The 16,361-nt window shown below is 46.9% G+C and overlaps 1 protein-coding gene across 1 annotated transcript in view; it reads right to left on the bottom strand.

Annotated features, from left to right (window-relative positions):
• SLCO2A1 (solute carrier organic anion transporter family member 2A1) overlaps window positions 1–16,361 on the bottom strand; it is an 81,731-nt gene that overhangs the window by 6,763 nt on the left and 58,607 nt on the right. The window contains exons 8-13 of the mRNA XM_084842014.1: window positions 11,213–11,377; window positions 9,585–9,774; window positions 7,593–7,743; window positions 7,065–7,228; window positions 6,154–6,218; window positions 3,872–3,995 (exon numbers count right to left, since the gene is read on the bottom strand). Of these exons, the coding sequence (XP_084698140.1) occupies window positions 3,872–3,995; window positions 6,154–6,218; window positions 7,065–7,228; window positions 7,593–7,743; window positions 9,585–9,774; window positions 11,213–11,377 (859 nt within the window). The remainder of the gene's footprint in view (window positions 1–3,871; window positions 3,996–6,153; window positions 6,219–7,064; window positions 7,229–7,592; window positions 7,744–9,584; window positions 9,775–11,212; window positions 11,378–16,361) is intronic.

The raw sequence follows: 16,361 nt of genomic DNA, 5'->3' as shown, positions 1-16,361 counted from the left end.
CTGTACTCCAACACGTCAGGAGGGCACCAGGCTGGGGGAGGCTGCCTTAAGGATTGTACAAAAAGGGAAATTCTGGATTTTGGTGTGAATTTCTGTTCTTTGCTAGGGAAGGAGGCCAGTGAAAATAGGGAAAAGCCCCTCCTTGGGGGACAGGAAAGCAGACTCCAATATAGTTACCAGACGGGGAGGTTTAGTATTCCCTTGAGGTCATGAAACAGTAGAAGAGACAAGATGATTGATACACAACTGTTTATTGACTGGAACGTAGCTGCCGGCTGATACGACCAAGAATCCTCAGCCCGGCTCAGGCTGCACTGAGCTTCCTCCCAGTTTCTAGCCGTGCGCCTTAAGTTTCCTTTTGCTAGGAGTCAGCCTCAAAGCATACACAAAGAGCCTCCTCTCTCAATTCCCTAGACAGATACTGAAAACTGAATAAGCTTCTGCACCATCAGCACCAGTAAAACAAGCAACAGGCTCAACTGGTGGCCCAACTATAAAAACAGTTCATAAGGAAAAGAATATGGTTGACCGCATGGGGCGTCAACAGAGCAGCCCCTGGAGAACATGGGCTGTGGAGCCAAGGGGCCGTTCCCTGGGCTTCCTGAATCGCTGGTTACAGACCGAGAGGCCACAACGACTCTGCTGGCACCCTGCCTTCTTGGATAGGCTCGATAGGAGGAAAGCCCCCCCCCCCCGCTGCATCCCACTTGGGGCAAGGAGAGGAGGCTGTGGTGCTGGGCTAGTACTGGAAACGTGCCTGTATGATGGCAGCCCAAATATGCATTCTTGAGCCCTTCCTGCTAACGAGAGCCAGGCCAGTGTGGGATTTCTCTTGGCCTTGGGGCACATGTTAGGGGAAAGCTGGCTGGGGATGGCCAGGTGAGGTGCATTCCACCTCTGCTGCTCTCTCCACATTCACATCAAGCTATCCATTTTGGGTTGGGTGCTTTATTTTTTTTCTTAGGCAGGCTTGCAAATGCAGAGCCCTCCCACGATGAAGGCCTGGGAGTCTGAGGATCACAGAAAGAGATCCCTTCTCCCCTCCAGTTTACATTTTGGAGTCTGCCTTCCTTGCCTCAATAAAAGGGGCCTTTCTCCACTTTTACAGCTCACTTCTCCTCTAGGGGAGGATTGCCACGGCTGATTAACCACTACAACAGGCAGAACTTTCTTGTCACCTGACGACGTCCCTCCAAGATACAAGCTCAGTCTTTGGGTAGGTGACCACCCATCAACACGAGATAAAGGCCTCTGCAGCACCCTCTGGGTGAAGGCAAGGTTGGTGGATCCTCTCCGAGCCCCTCTCCTTAAGGAAAAGGAAGGGCTGCAAGGGTTCCTAGGGCATGGGCTCTGGGGGAATTCTTGGCATTCCAGTCTGGACCTAGATCAGAGTCACAGCAAAGTTCTTCCAAAAGTGTTTTCTCAAAAAATTCCCAAGTAGTTGCAAGAGGATTCCAAGAGACAAATTCATGCACACGGCTCCAGGAGCTCCAATAACTGGGTCTCACACAGAACGCTCTATGAACAGTAATTCAATCACACTCAGGTTTTTTCTAAAAATCATAGACTTAAGGCTCAGCATGATGCACAGGTGGGTTAGGAGAGCAAGGGTCAGATCACAAGGGGGGGGAGAGGCGGGGGCGGGGAATACATGCAGATTCAAGCAGCATCCAGCTATGTCTGACAAACAGCCACCTACTGGGAAAACCACATCAATGGGGTCTAAGGAAGACAACGTAAAAACAAAGCCACATTATGAGCAGAGAGTTCTGCTGATCCCTCAAGCCCTAACAATGACTAATTTTAGTTCTGTTTTGCACTGTTGAAGGTGAAAAGAAATGCTTTCAGTGGAGCAGACGTGTGCTCAACACAGAACTCCCGACACAGAAGATGCCCGGGTAAGTTACTCTCACACAAACTAACCTACCTTGCAGGGTTGTTGAGAAAAGATGGGATAAATGTGTATGCACACCTGAGCTCCTTGGAAGAGGAGTGGGATAAGAACATGACCAATAACTAGTGGTATGAATAATATGATTTGCAAGAACCCACAGCTATCCCAGGTGAGAAAAGCCCCAGCCTAACAATGCAAAGAAATCGAGGAAAACAACAGAATGGGAAAGACTAGAGATCTCTTCAAGAAAATTGGAGATCTCAAGGGAACGTTTTGTGCAAAGACGGGCATGATAAAGGACAAAGAAGGCAGGGACCTAACAGAAGCAGAGGAGATTAAGAAGAGGTGGCAAGAATACACAGAAGAACTATACAGGAAAGATCTGAATGTCCCTGATAGCCATGATAATGCGGTCACTGAACTTGAGCCGGACATCCTAGAGAGTGAAGTCAAGTGGGCCTTAGGAAGCATTAGTAACAACAAAGCTAGCGGAGATGACAGTATTCCAGCCGAGCTATTTAAAATCCTAAAAGATGATGCTGTTAAAGTGCTGCATTCAATATGCCAACAAATCTGGAACACTCAACAGTGGCCACAAGACTGGAAAAAGTCAGTTTACATTCCAATTCCAAAGAAGGGCAACGCCAAAGAGTGTTCAAACTACCGCACCATTGCACTCATTTCACATGCCAGCAAGGTGATGCTCAAAATCCTACAAGCTAGGCTTCAGCAGTATGCGAACCGAGAACTACCGGAAGTACAAGCTGGGTTTCGAAGAGGCAGAGGAACTAGAGATCAAATCGCCAACATTCGCTGCATCATGGAGAAAGCAAGAGAATTCCAGAAAAACGTCTATTTCTGCTTCATTGACTACGCTAAAGCCTTTGATTGTGTGGATCACAACAAACTGTGGCAAATTCTTAAAGTGATGGGAGTACCAGACCACCTTACCTGTCTCCTGAGAAACCTGTACGAGGGTCAAGAAGCAACAGTAAGAACCAGACATGGAACAACCGAGTGGTTCAAAATTGGGAAAGGAGTACGACAAGGCTGCATATTGTCACCCTGCTTATTTAACTTATATGCAGAGTACATCATGAGAAATGCCGGGTTGGATGAATCAGAGGTCGGAATTAAGATTGCCGGGAGAATTATCAACAACCTCCGATATGCAGACGATACCACCCTAATGGCAGAAAGCGAAGAGGATCTCAAGAGCCTCTTGTTGAGGGTGAAAGAGGAGAGTGCAAAAGCTGGTTTGAAACTCAACATTAAAAAAACTAAGATCATGGCATCTGGCCCTATCACTTCCTGGCATATAGAAGGGGAAGAAATGGAAGCAGTGACAGATTTTACTTTCTTGGGCTCCAAGATCACCGCAGACGGTGACTGTAGCCATGAAATTAAAAGACGCTTGCTCCTTGGGAGGAAAGCTATGGCAAACCTAGACAGCATAGTAAGAAGCAGAGACATCACCTTGCCGACAAAGGTCCGTCTAATCAAAGCTATGGTTTTCCCAGTAGTAATGTATGGCTGTGAGAGCTGGACTATAAGGAAGGCTGAGCGCCGAAGAATTGATGCTTTCGAACTGTGGTGCTGGAGAAGACTCTTACGAGTGCCCTGGACTGCAAGGAGGTCAAATCAGTCCATCCTAAAGGAAATCAGCCCTGAGTGCTCATTGGAAGGACAGATAATGAAGCTGAAGCTCCAATATTTTGGCCACCTAATGCGAAGAGAAAACTCCCTGGAAAAGACCCTGATGCTGGGAAAGACTGAAGGCAAAAGGAGAAGGGGACGGCAGAGGATGAGATGGCTAGATAGCATCACGGATGCAATGAATATGAACTTGAGCACGCTCCGGGAGAGAGCGCAGGACAGGAAGGCCTGGCGTGCTATGGTCCATGGGGTCACGAAGAGTCGGACACGACTGAACGACTGAACAACAACAACTCAACAGACTCTGCACAGTTTGGTTACCTGCTGCGAAGGAAGTTATTGTCATAGTAAGTGCAGGATCCGCTGCTCTTGTTGCACTCTTTCCTCCACCAGATGCATGAGGAGTCAATCAGGAAGCCAAAGAAGGCAGGAGCTGGCAACCAGGCTTCAAAAGAAGGAAGGGGGAAAGGGTGAGGAAGACACAAAGGCTTCACACCACGAGGCACACCCCGCCACAGCTGCACTTAGCTCATGCTACACTAAAGCCTTACAGGGCCAGGTCTGATGTGGAACTGCCTTTCCAGGGAAAGTGGACATCAAGCCCTTGTCTGAGTCAGGGCTCAGGCCCAGATTCTGGATAAGTTTCAGATACAAAAAGCAACAATGGACAAGTTGGCTCTCTCGGCTGATGCAAACATCAATTCAAATTTAGGGACAACAATTTGTTTAATGAAAGGGTATTCGTAATCCATTTAAAACATGTTCATGCTACACTTTTGCTATAGAAGCCTGCACAGTAAACAATTTTTAGCTTTCTTCAGCTCAATTTGGAATTGGCTTTAGCAAGCCACACTATTTTCTTCCCCCCAAATAGGAAAATAGCTCATTTTTTTCTGAACCTAACTGCAAAATCCCAATGACATCACCAGGAGTATGAAGGAACCTGAACGCTTCCCTTCCACCTCCCCATTTCCTTCCGGCAGCATGGTGGTCTTGCTGGGGCTTCGCTCTGAGGCCTCCTTCCCTCCCTCCCTGGGGCCTTGAATGCTGCAATGGCAGTCTTCCAAGTACTAGGGATTCTAGGAAATGTAGTTTTCCCAGAGTATCTGATGAAGATAACAAGGATTCAGGTGAGCTGGAAAAATTACATTTCCCATGGTTCCTGGCATCTGGGAAGCTGCTGTTCAAGGTGCCTGAGAGTGAGGTGCACTAGCTCCAATTATGATCTGACCAGGAGAAGAATTTTAGGGGTAAATGGTATTTCATTTGTAATGCACCTGATCATAACAAAACAGACAAGTTCATATTAAAGTCAAGTAACTGCACATTTTGGAGACGCCACTGAATTTAACAAATTGAGGCAGCAGAAATTAAGGTCAAATCAGTCTCCTTGGGAGGGAAGAGGGTGTTATGGAAACAGAAGTAGCAAAGTTCTGGTGCCCTGAGACACTACCGAGTTTAAGGGAACAGCTCCACAGCTGAGTGACCTCTATCAGGAGGAGAGTGCCTTGTGGAAGCTGCACAAGTTTATGCCAGCCTTCTCAACAACAGCATCCTAAGTAAAGCTAAGTGTCATCTCTACCAATTCCACTCAGGCCTATTGACCTCCACAGAGGGCAACAGACTCCTTTTGGTTCTCTCAGGTATCTAGTTCCCATGCTGGGTAAGAGCATAAGCATAAGCCCTGCTGGATCAGACCAAGGTCCATCTAGTCCAGCATTCTGTTCACACAGTGGCCAATCAGCTGCCCATGGGAAACCCACAAGCAGGACATGAGTGCAACACTGGCCCAAGTTCCCCAGCAACTGGTGCACATAGGCATACTGCCTCCAATACTGGAGGTAGCCTATAGCCATCAGGACTAGTAGCCACTGATAGCCTTATCCTCCATAAATTTGTCCAATCCCCTTTCAAAGCCATCCAAATGGGTGGCAGTCACTACATGGGCCTTCTTGGACCCTGCCCTTTGACCTTGAACACGTAATTCCCCCTCACTCTTTTTTCGCCTGCTCCTGCCCCTCACTCACAAAATGATGCCTTCACTAGGCCCACCTCAATCCTTTGCCCAGTCCCACCGCCATACTAAACCAGAGTGGGGAACCAGTGGCTTTGCAGATGTTGCTGGACTCTTCTCTCCCATCATTCTTGACCAGTGGCCATGCTGTCTGGGGCTAATGAGAAATGGAATCTGGAGGACCACAGGCTTGTTTAGTCTAGGGGTGGAGAACCTGTGGTCCTCTAGGTGCTTTTGGACTCCACTGACCCCAGTCAACATGGCCAATGTTTAGGGATTATGAGAATTAGTCCAGAAACATCTGGAGCGCCACAGGTTACACGTGCCTATTTTCCCAAGGGTCTCTGATTGGGAAGAGGACAAAACATAGCTAATGCAAGCATTTGCTTCCCCTCCCACAACCCCCAATTTCATCCCTGTTTACCCAGATGCAATGCATGAACTACAGATTTCTGAACTGAAATGAATCTGTAGTTCATTTGAATAGGGATGCTAATTGGTACAATCCTATGCATGCTTACTGAAAAGTTCACTGGGGCTTACTCCCTTGTAAGTGTGGTTAGGACTGCAGCCTCAGGTGGGCACTCACCTAGCAACCTCATCAACAAGAACTGAATTCCAATGGCAAATGACTTTTCATCATAGCTCACCACCCTGTATAGGAGAAAAATACAGCATGTCAAAGGCATAAGACATTGAGCTCAAAGGTTCAAAGATTATTGCTCTGGGGAAAAGGTAAGAAGCTTGACTATATTTTTCAGATTTGTTACACAAAGAGGTAAAGTTTAAAGCTGAAAAGGGCCTGTACATGTATCTTAAAAGAGTATCCTTTTCAGTGGTGGCACTCCATAAGCAAAATTCTCTTCCCAGTGGGGCCAGGCGAAGCACAGCTGTCCTTATTCTTAAAATACCCTAAAACATCTTAAGACAGGTATTTGGGATTTCACTTATTTTCCTTCTATCTTGGTGGTGCTACTTACAGGTGGTTGGTTCCTGTTTATGGTTCTTTTGTATTTATTTCTTTTCGTGAGTATGAGTCACCATTTTATGATGAGAAAATTGGATAATACATGAGAATAAGTATAAAAGCCTGCAGATCCTCTAAATTACAGATGAGCCTTGCAGAGGCAGCTTCGTATTGCCATGCCATGCCATCTGGCCGCAGACCAGGGGTGCAGAACCTCAGGCCTGGGGTCCTAATCCAGCCCTTCAGGGTTCCCAAGCTGATCACGCCCCCTCCCCCTGGTCCCTCCCCCTTTCCCCCAGTCATTGATAGTTCGGTGGTTTCCCAGCTTTTGTGCAGTCCCCCCACCATCGCCCCCCATTCGAAAAGGTTGAAATCCCTCTCCTAAAGTTTAGTTATAGGCAGTAAGAGCTTTAAGCCATAACATGCTGGCATTCTGGCCTCTCCCCCTTTGCCTCTGGTTCGCCCTCTTTTGCTTTCCACCCCACCCACCCAGCTGAAAGTGGCTCTGCACCGCGGCCTGAGACCCATCGTACCGTAACACCATCATGTAGAGAGGGTTGTGACACAGGCAGGCAATCAACGCAGCACACGAAATGAGGAATATAACAGGCAGCAGCAGATGGGCACAACTAACTGGGCAGGATCCGGTCTTTGCTGAGGACCGTGCACTCTTGATACAGGTACAGTTTGTATAGATCTAGATGGAGCAGGAGAGGAGAGAGTCAAATTCATCTCAGGGAATCAAACATGCACAGGAAGGAACCACAGCACATCCTTTGCAAGTAGAGGACCCCAGGTTCAATCTCTGGCAGCTCCAGTTAAAGAGATCAGGTAGCCGAAGATATAAAATGTATCTTTTCGAGACCCTAGAGAGCCACGTCTGGTCAGAATAGACAGTACTAAGTGAGATGGACAAGTGAGCTGATGTGGCATAAACTCGCCCATTCTCCCAGCCCCTCTACACAACTATTTAAATTTGAGCCCATGGAGAAAAATGAGTGGCCATTAAAAAATCCAGCTCCCCTTACCAGCCCCCCAAACTTTCCATTGATCCCACTTACCATGACCTTGGGCATGGAAGTATTAGAGGTGAAACCAGTACAGCCAGCATGGCAGGGAGAACGGTATTCCACACCATTGTCTCCACAGACTGGGTGGAAGAGGTACTCTGAGCAGGAGCACGCTTCGTTGCACAGATCCTGAGCTGTGGAACTTGATGTACCACCAGAAAAAAATGAGAGAGACAAAACAGAGTGAAATTAGATAGGATGGGGTGAAAGATACTTTCTTGACTACACTGGGTGATTAACCTCAGTTTCCCAGTCTGTTATTGTTGGTTCCTGCCATCCTGATGCCTGGCCTATTGCCTATCTTACCCTCCCAAGGTATCCCTTGAGGTTTACCAGTGAACTTGGGTCATAATTATTACTCACATGTACATGCAAACAACACACTCAAATATTTTGGGTGGAAAAACCATGTGATGCCCGGAGTAATCTACCTGAGGTAAGCCTTTTGATGGGAACCCAGAACACCCAAAGTGGAACAAAGGAAAATGCCAGTCCAAAGAAAACCGAAATTAAAACTGAAAATATTCCAAGTACAAAGTACATTCCAAGGCCCAGCTCACATTCGATATGAAAGATATTGAGAGCTGCCATATAAGCCAAATGGTCTTCTTTGACCCAAAGGAGCTCTAGACTCCAACTCCTCAGAGATTTTTCCTAACCCTGGCCACTGAGGTCCTTTTTAATGATAAGTGTCAAGGAATGAAGCCAGAACCAGTCTCTTCATAAGTGCAAATCATGTTCTCTAACACATAGTTTTTGTCTCTTTAAAATATCACAAGGAGCATTTTATAAAATTTGGGATTTTGCCTGGAGTTCTTCTGGGAATCAGCTCACAATTTTGTGAATGAGTAAGGCCTCCATCATATCCCAGCTCCTCTAGGCTCTTGAGATCATGTTCTTGAATGGCCGACTGAGCAGAGACCAAGATGTTGCTTTCATGCCTGAAAACCCTTCAGAAGTAGTAATTCGGACCTTTTGCAAATATCGGTGTATCTACAATAGCCTTCCACAACCTGGTGCCCTCTGGGTGTTTTGGACTACAACTTCCAGCATTCCTGACCATCATGCTGGCTGGGGCCAATGGGAGTTAGTCCAACACATCTGGAGGGTCTACAATATAAGAACATAAGAGCAGCCCTGATGGATCAGACCAAAGGTCTAACTCAGCCTTCCCCAACCTGGTGCCTTCCAGATATGTTGCTGGGAGTTGTAGTCCAACACATCTGGAGGGCACCAGGTTGGGGAAGGCTGGTCTATTTGGTCCAACATCCTGTTTCCTACAGTGACACATCAGATGCCTCCAGGATGCCCACAAACCAGGCTTGAAGGCAATGGCCCTCCCACGCTGTTGTCCCCCAGCAACCTGTATTCACCCACAGCATACCTCTGAACCAGGAGGTTCTACTTGGCCATTGGGAGATTCTACTTGGCCATCTACTTGGCCATAGCCCTAAGCTCCACCAATTTGTCTAATCCCCCTTTAAAGCTATCTAACCATCAATACCATTTGTGTCAGGACTCACAACTTACAATTATGCACTGTGTGATTATCTGCCCTGCTAAAGAAAAGTCCATCCCAAACAATAATGTAGCGGCCAATGGCTCAGCGCTATAGGAGGCAACTGGGAACTGCATAAACAAAGGGGACCTTGTTTCTCAGGACAGCCCCACACTCAATATAATTCACTAACATTAACTCCACAACCTGTAACAGACCCTGTCAGTTCCACAAACAAGGAGAGGAATAATATGGGCACAAGTTCCCTCTGTCAGAAGAATACTGGACTCCTTAAATAAGAAAAAACTCTGAAAGGCAGGTTTGGAGAAGAGCAGGACAGAGGGAGAACCTGAATCAAAAGAAGAGGGAAATGGATTGTTGGAGGGGAAGAAAAATGTGAAGGGAGAAATCTCTGAGTCCATGATTTTAGAGCTGATGACTCCAGGTTTTCTGCAGAGCATTTATGGAGAACAGAGCATTATTACCTGGCCGGATGAATGTCAGCCAGTTTCTGTGTGGAGCAGCCCATAAAGAAAAGAGGGAGGCAGCAGAGTGTGGAGACAAGGAGGACAACAATGGCGAACCGTGGAATGGCTTTGAGGGAGAAACCAAAACGTTTCATGATGAGGCCTCCAAAAAGCATTCCTAGAGCAGCTGCAGGCAGGTTCACAGCTCCTGCAATGTGGGGGAGAAAAAGAGGCATCCATAATCAACAGTGGGAGACACTGCCACAGAGAGCAAAATTTTTAGCACAGAATGAAGTCAGCCTTTTAACTGGCACAGAGGGACTGGGTACTCTTCTGCGTGGCGAGGTCCACCTTTGTTGGGTTTGCATAAAGCAGGGTCAGCCACTAAGGACCTTGGCTACTGCCTTGGGGGCTGCTCCACACCTGACCAAGTTCCTGCACGGAAGTGTCTTTCTCGTAGGAATCTGCACGAGACCTATGTATAGATAGCTCCATGCAATGATGCCAGCAAGTCTCCAGAGGGAAGCCAGTTCTCCATGCTAGGAGAAGGTGGTCCCAGATCCCTGCAGCACAGCCTCACCCCCAGTGACACAGTGAGCACAGAAGACAGGGGAAGCAGTGTGTGCACCCCCCCACCAGTGAGATCCCAAGCAACGGCTGCCACAGAGCCAGAGAGTCCTGGCCCTGGCCTCCCCTATCCCACAATGGTGGTGGCAGCAGCACAGAGAGCCATGGGCCTGGCCCTCCCCTCCTCCCTCTACCTGCCATGCTGGAGGGCACTGAGGGATGCTTGGTTATCCTGTTTGGGTCAAAGGGTCTCCTTAAGCAGAGGATGACTTAGCCCAGCTGTGCTGGTCTGTAAGCTGGGCAGCAGCAGTATCACTGCATCTTTTGAAAAAACAAACAAGAAACCACCACCAACACCTGGGGAAAAAAAACCCATGAGAGGGGAAAAGGGGAGTATTTGGGGCCGATTCACAACCCACTCATTACTGTGTTTACTGTTTTACACCAATTCATTGCTGTTTTTTTAAAAAAATATTCCTGCTTTTATTGTTTTCAGGTTTAAAAAGTTGTGCAACACCTCAATGACCTTTTTATCTGGTAAGACAGCATATAAAAGAAACCAACGTCCTCCACCACCAGTGCTTGACAGCTGCCCACACAGCTTTTGTCAAACGACAGCGCTGTGGATGTAATCACAGCAACTTCCTCAATGAGACCATTTTCGACTTAAGAGCAGGGGGAAGCATGGCTCCCAACACCCACAAACTTTTAAAGATTTGTCAAATCAAATTTTGCCCTGGCTGTCTGAATCATTTTCAGTGGCATCAGTCTACCGTGGTTAAGGGACATCTGTGCCTTCCACCTACAGCACAAGTAGGACAGACGTAGCCAGTGGAAGCCTATCTGCTTTTGGACTTCTCTCCAACCCCTCTCCCTGCCCCCATCAGATCTCCAGTCACAGCCATGTGGACCACAGACAGATGTCTGGTATGTTACCATGATTAACTAAATCCATAGCCTTGAGGAATGTAGCCCAGTGCCCTGTCTACCTGGCCATAACTTGGTTCTGAGAAGGTTTCAGCCATCTAGCTGAGGGTAGGCCGGGCCTGTTTAGTACAAAGCCATTGCAACTCCCTCACCAATGAGCAAGTTTGCATAGGAAGGGCTGACACCAAACTGCTTCTCCAGGAACTTGTTGAGGAAGGTGGAGAGGCCAGCAATGACGGAGGAGAAGCTGCACTGGGCCATGACCAACAACATGAAGAGTGGATTGAGGAGCAGCCTTAGGAAGCCTCGGGGGAACTCTGAAAGCAAGAAACAGGAGGGTTAGGGAACACGGCAGGCAGAGAAAGTGCCTCATCAGTAGCATGAACAATAGACAGCATACTTTAAAAAACAAACACACAAAACCTTTCTGATAAATTATCACAGGATCCTGCTAAGAATGATGGTTACATAAGGAAGGCCCATGCAATTCTGTCCTCCTTGGGGCAGATTCTTAAGGAAGGCTAGCTTGGCATCTGTTTCAAAGTCACTGGGCATCTCTACACCAGCCTAAAATCCTGCATTTAAAATGGGGCTTTCTGCTTCTGTTTTATGCAGGATCACAACGACTCCCTTTTTCACATGCTTCCTTTCCCCCCATTCCATTCCCCCTCCTTCTCCCCATATCTGAATCTTTCATTATCTTTCATCAATCTCACTCTTCTTGCCGCTTTTCCTCTTTTCACGGAGGAAACTCAAGCGGAACACAACGAGATTAATTTGATAGCTCATTATCTGCGATCTATTTAAAAATGGAACAAAGGGCATTTAGTGCAGGAGATGCCCTGGAGGGTCACGGCGTCATATAAAGAGCCCACAAACTTCCGTGAAGGAGCAATCTCAGGTGCAGGATAAAAGCTCCGAGTGAAGAAAGCCATTGATGCTTTGCTAGATTGATGTAAGTTTTTATTTTGCTTTCTGCTAAGTGCTTATGGAGGAGTTATTTACAATGTGCAAAAAAAGCAAAGCAAAAAAAGCAAAATAACTTAAAAAAAAAAGCAAACAAAAATATCATCATCACTCAAAGACTACAACTCACAATTTACAATCAGGGCATGGCCGAGACATGTGCCCAGTATCTGGCACTCAGGAGTATTCTGTCTTCAGAGGTGAAGTCCCAGGGATTGAATCTGGGATTCTTCACAAGGCAAAGCACATCCTTCACCACTCAGCAATATCCCCTCCCCTAGGGATCCCTCTTAGCACCCTTCTCTATGCTTATTCATCAAAGGTCTTCCCAAGCACCAATTTCTCACAGCACCTCTGGAAAATAGACTTTGGTAAGTTCTGAAGGAGAGGGGAGTGCCAAATGTGTGGAGTAACCAATGAGATTGCCCCTCCGCCCTTCAATATACATTACAGGCACAGATGCCCAATACAAGATGAAGTTTCCAGAGTGACTTTACAGAAGCCAGATTCTGGCTGAACATCAGGAAAAACTTCCTGACAGTTAGAGCAATACGACAATGGGACCAGTTGCCTAGGGAGGTAGTGGGCTCTCCCACACTGGAGGCATTCAAGATGAAGCTGGACAGCCATGTGTCAGGGATGCTCTGACTTTGATACCTTCATTGAGCAGGGGGTTGGACTCGGTAGTCTTGTAGGCCCCTTCCAACCCTACTATTCTATGATTCTATGATTGTGAAAAGTCATGGCTGTGCAGGAATTCAGGGCCTGTTTATACAATCACCATAAGAGAGATGGGAAATTCTGCACTTACCAGCTCCCAGCCTGTCACCAGTCCCTCATGTACATGCACCAGCCTACACAGGACTGAACTTTTGCTTTGCCATTGCAAATGGTGCTTTTTAACTGTTTGCAATGCCGTGGCAAAAGCTGAATGCTGCTCATGGCAGCAAATGCACATGCATAGCTAGCCATCAGTCAGGAGCTGGTATACACAGGATTTTTCTATGACTCCTGTATGCCAAAGTGGCTGTGAGAACAGGCCCACATTCAGAGGGTTTGTAACAGTTTGGCATCTCTACTGGCTCATAAAGCTGGTTTTGAGAATACCCACAATAGCCAGGCTAGCTGAATGGCATCAAACAACACCTGAACGTTGTGTCATGTAGTGGCTGACGGAGCTCTTAATGGCATAAGCAAGGAATAATATTTTTTTTTACCACCAGTCCTCTCCTTCTAGAGAATGATGTGCCCACCTTAAGGCAGGCATGGGAAACAGTGATCCTTGAGATGTTGCTGATCTGGCACCCTAGCATCCCCAAACACTGGCCATTCTGGCTGAGGCTGATGGGAACTGGACTCCAACAACAACTGGAGATCCACAGGTTCCCCACCCCTGCCTTAAAGGAAGGGTCACAATCTAATCTATCTGTTCCTGGTTGACCACTGTGTGACCAGAACGCTGGAATAGATAGACCCTTGGTCTGATCTAGCATGGCTCTGCTTATGTTCCTATACTTCTGCAGGTGGTTACAGACAAACAGTGGTACAGCCAGGGCTGGATTTCGAGGCCTACATCCAGGGCCCCCCAGCCCCCTCCCCAATGACCACCTAGAGAACAGTAGATGATGGAGGCAGCAGTAAATGGGCCTAACATCAGCACCTGGGTTAGTATAGGAATGCTGAGTCCAGCCAGGACTGACTCTGCTCACTGCAGCAACCTTTCTTCTTATTTTTAAAATCATGTTATAGTCAGAGGCCAACTGGCCAGGCATGCACATTTGTACAGATGCTATTAACAACAACAACAAATATATTATCCTTTTCTACAACAAATAGGTGTTCATTCCCAAATAAACATGTTTAGCAGAAGAAGGAACTACAATTTATTTCTGTAATCATGATGGTGCTATGATATCTGCTGGATAATGGAGAAAGCCAGGGAGTTTCAGAAAAACATCTATTTCTGTTTTATTGACTATTCTAAAGCCTTTGACTGTGTGGATCATAACAAATTGTGGCAAGTTCTTGGTGGTATGGGGATACCAAGTCATCTTGTCTGCCTCCTCAGGAATCTGTATAACGAACAAGTAGCAATAGGAACAGACCATGGAACAACGGACTGGTTTAAGATTGGGAAAGGAGTACGGCAGGGTTGTATACTCTCACCCTACCTATTCAACCTGTACGCAGAACACATCATGCGATGTGCTGGGCTTGATGAATCCGAGGCTGGAGTTAAAATCGCTGGAAGAAACATTAACAATCTCAGATATGCAGATGATACCACTTTGATGGCTGAAAGCGAGGAGAGCTGAGGAATCTTATGACGAAGGTGAAAGAAGAGAGTGCAAAAGCTGGGTTGCAGTTAAACCTCAAAAAAACCAAGATTATGGCAACCAGCTTGATTGATAACTGGCAAATAGAGGGAGAAAACGTGGAGGCAGTGACAGACTTTGTCTTTCTAGGCACAAAGATTACTGCAGATGCTGACTGCAGCCAGGAAATCAGAAGACATTGACTTCTTGGGAGGAGAGCAATGACAAATCTTGATAAAATAGTGAAGAGCAGAGACATCACACTGACAACAAAGGTCCGCATAGTTCAAGCAATGGTATTCCCCGTAGTAACCTATGGCTGTGAGCGCTGGACCATAAGGAAGGCTGAGTGAAGGAAGATAGATGCTTTTGAACTGTGGTGCTGGAGGAAAATTCTGAGAGTGCCTTGGACTGCAAGAAGATCAAACCAGTCCATACTCCAGGAAATAAAGCCAGACTGCTCACTTGAGGGAAGGATATTAAAGGCAAAACTGAAGTACTTTGGCCACATAATGAGAAGACAGGATACCCTGGAGAAGATGCTGATGCTAGGGAAAGTGGAAGGCAAAGGGAAGAGGGGCTGACCAAGGGCAAGATGGATGGATGATATTCTGGAGGTGACGGACTCGACCTTGGAGGAGCTGGGGGTGGCGACGGCCGACAGGAAGCTCTGGCGTGGGCTGTTCCATGAAGTCACAAAGAGTCGGAAGCGACTGAACAAATAAACAACAACACAATGCCAAAGTGCACATGCACAGAGTCTTTCTTTCTTATCAGGGTTAACAAACAGGGTTTTTTGGTCTGTTTGGTTTTCTACTCACTCTAACATATCAAAAATGTAGAAGCAGTTGAAGAACATGGAATGGCCATGGGGTGGACAGACAAATCTTAGCTGTACACTTCAAAATAACTGAAGCAATTCACATGGCTGCCTAAAGCACACAAAGTCCAGGATCTAAAATTACCTAGATGCACCACTGCAGACAACCCATTACCACTTGGTAATCTTACTACAGTATGCATCCAACCACTGAAGTTGGTTGACAAGGCAGATACAGATTATCATTTCACTACACATTATACATCTGCACCTCATGTGCAGTAAAATCCTCCTTGCTACTTGGTAGGATGATACAGATGTTCAAGCAACCCCCTATCCAGTGCTGAAAGGAGGCTTTTTTTCCTTACCATACATCTACACCCCATCAAAAAATTGGAGAAAGCAGGAATCGAGCACAAATTCACCTCACTCCGTGCCAGAAGGATACAAGCAACCAGGTTACCAATGTCATGGTAGGTTATCCCTGTCTGTATGGCCACCTGTATTTACTAGCACTGTGCCGAATCTATCAATCTCTTTTCGATCTATTTATTTTCGACCCTTCGGTTGGGGTGGGGGTGCAAAAAGAAATTGCACCTGAAAATTGTGGGAAAGGGTGAGAATTTTGGAGAAATTTCTCATTTTGCAGGGCTTCAGTGCTTACATTACTGTAAGGAGGTGGCTGAGGATGGTGGCGGTGTGTGTGCTCTCTATTTTACCATTTTTATCCTGTTCTGGCCTTGCAGCCTCTTTGGCTAATTGAGCTTTCTAGACTTCCTCCCATGGGGCTTTCCAGTGCTTCTGAAGGCCTGAAAGCTGACTGAGGAATTCTTCTTCAGAACAACAACAAAAGCAAACCAAAAATGCCTCGCTCAGCTTTCAGCACTCAGCAGGCAGCAGCACTGGAAAGCCCCAAAGGAAGAAGTCCTGGTTAAGTTTGCTGGGGCAGGGGTTCCCAACCTTTTTGGACCTGTGGGCTCATTTGGGAATTTGAGAAACTGCTGTGGGCACCACCACAAAATGGCTCCCACAGAGGATGTGGCTAGTCACATGATGGCTGCCCTGGGGGCCTGGCTAGTCAAAAATGAGCTAAATAGGGGTGGGGGAGAAAAATAGGGAGGCTAGAGGCTGGGAGGGAGGGGGAAATAGCAAGGTAAAGGGGGTAGAGAAAGAGCAAGGCTAGAAGCTAAGAAGGGGAGA

The sequence above is a fragment of the Heloderma suspectum genome, chromosome 3, assembly GCF_057233095.1.
Source record: "Heloderma suspectum isolate Gila_16-S chromosome 3, 16-S_ref, whole genome shotgun sequence".
NCBI classification, from domain to species: Eukaryota; Metazoa; Chordata; class Lepidosauria; order Squamata; family Helodermatidae; genus Heloderma; species Heloderma suspectum.
This window is presented reverse-complemented; position numbering and strand designations above follow the sequence as displayed.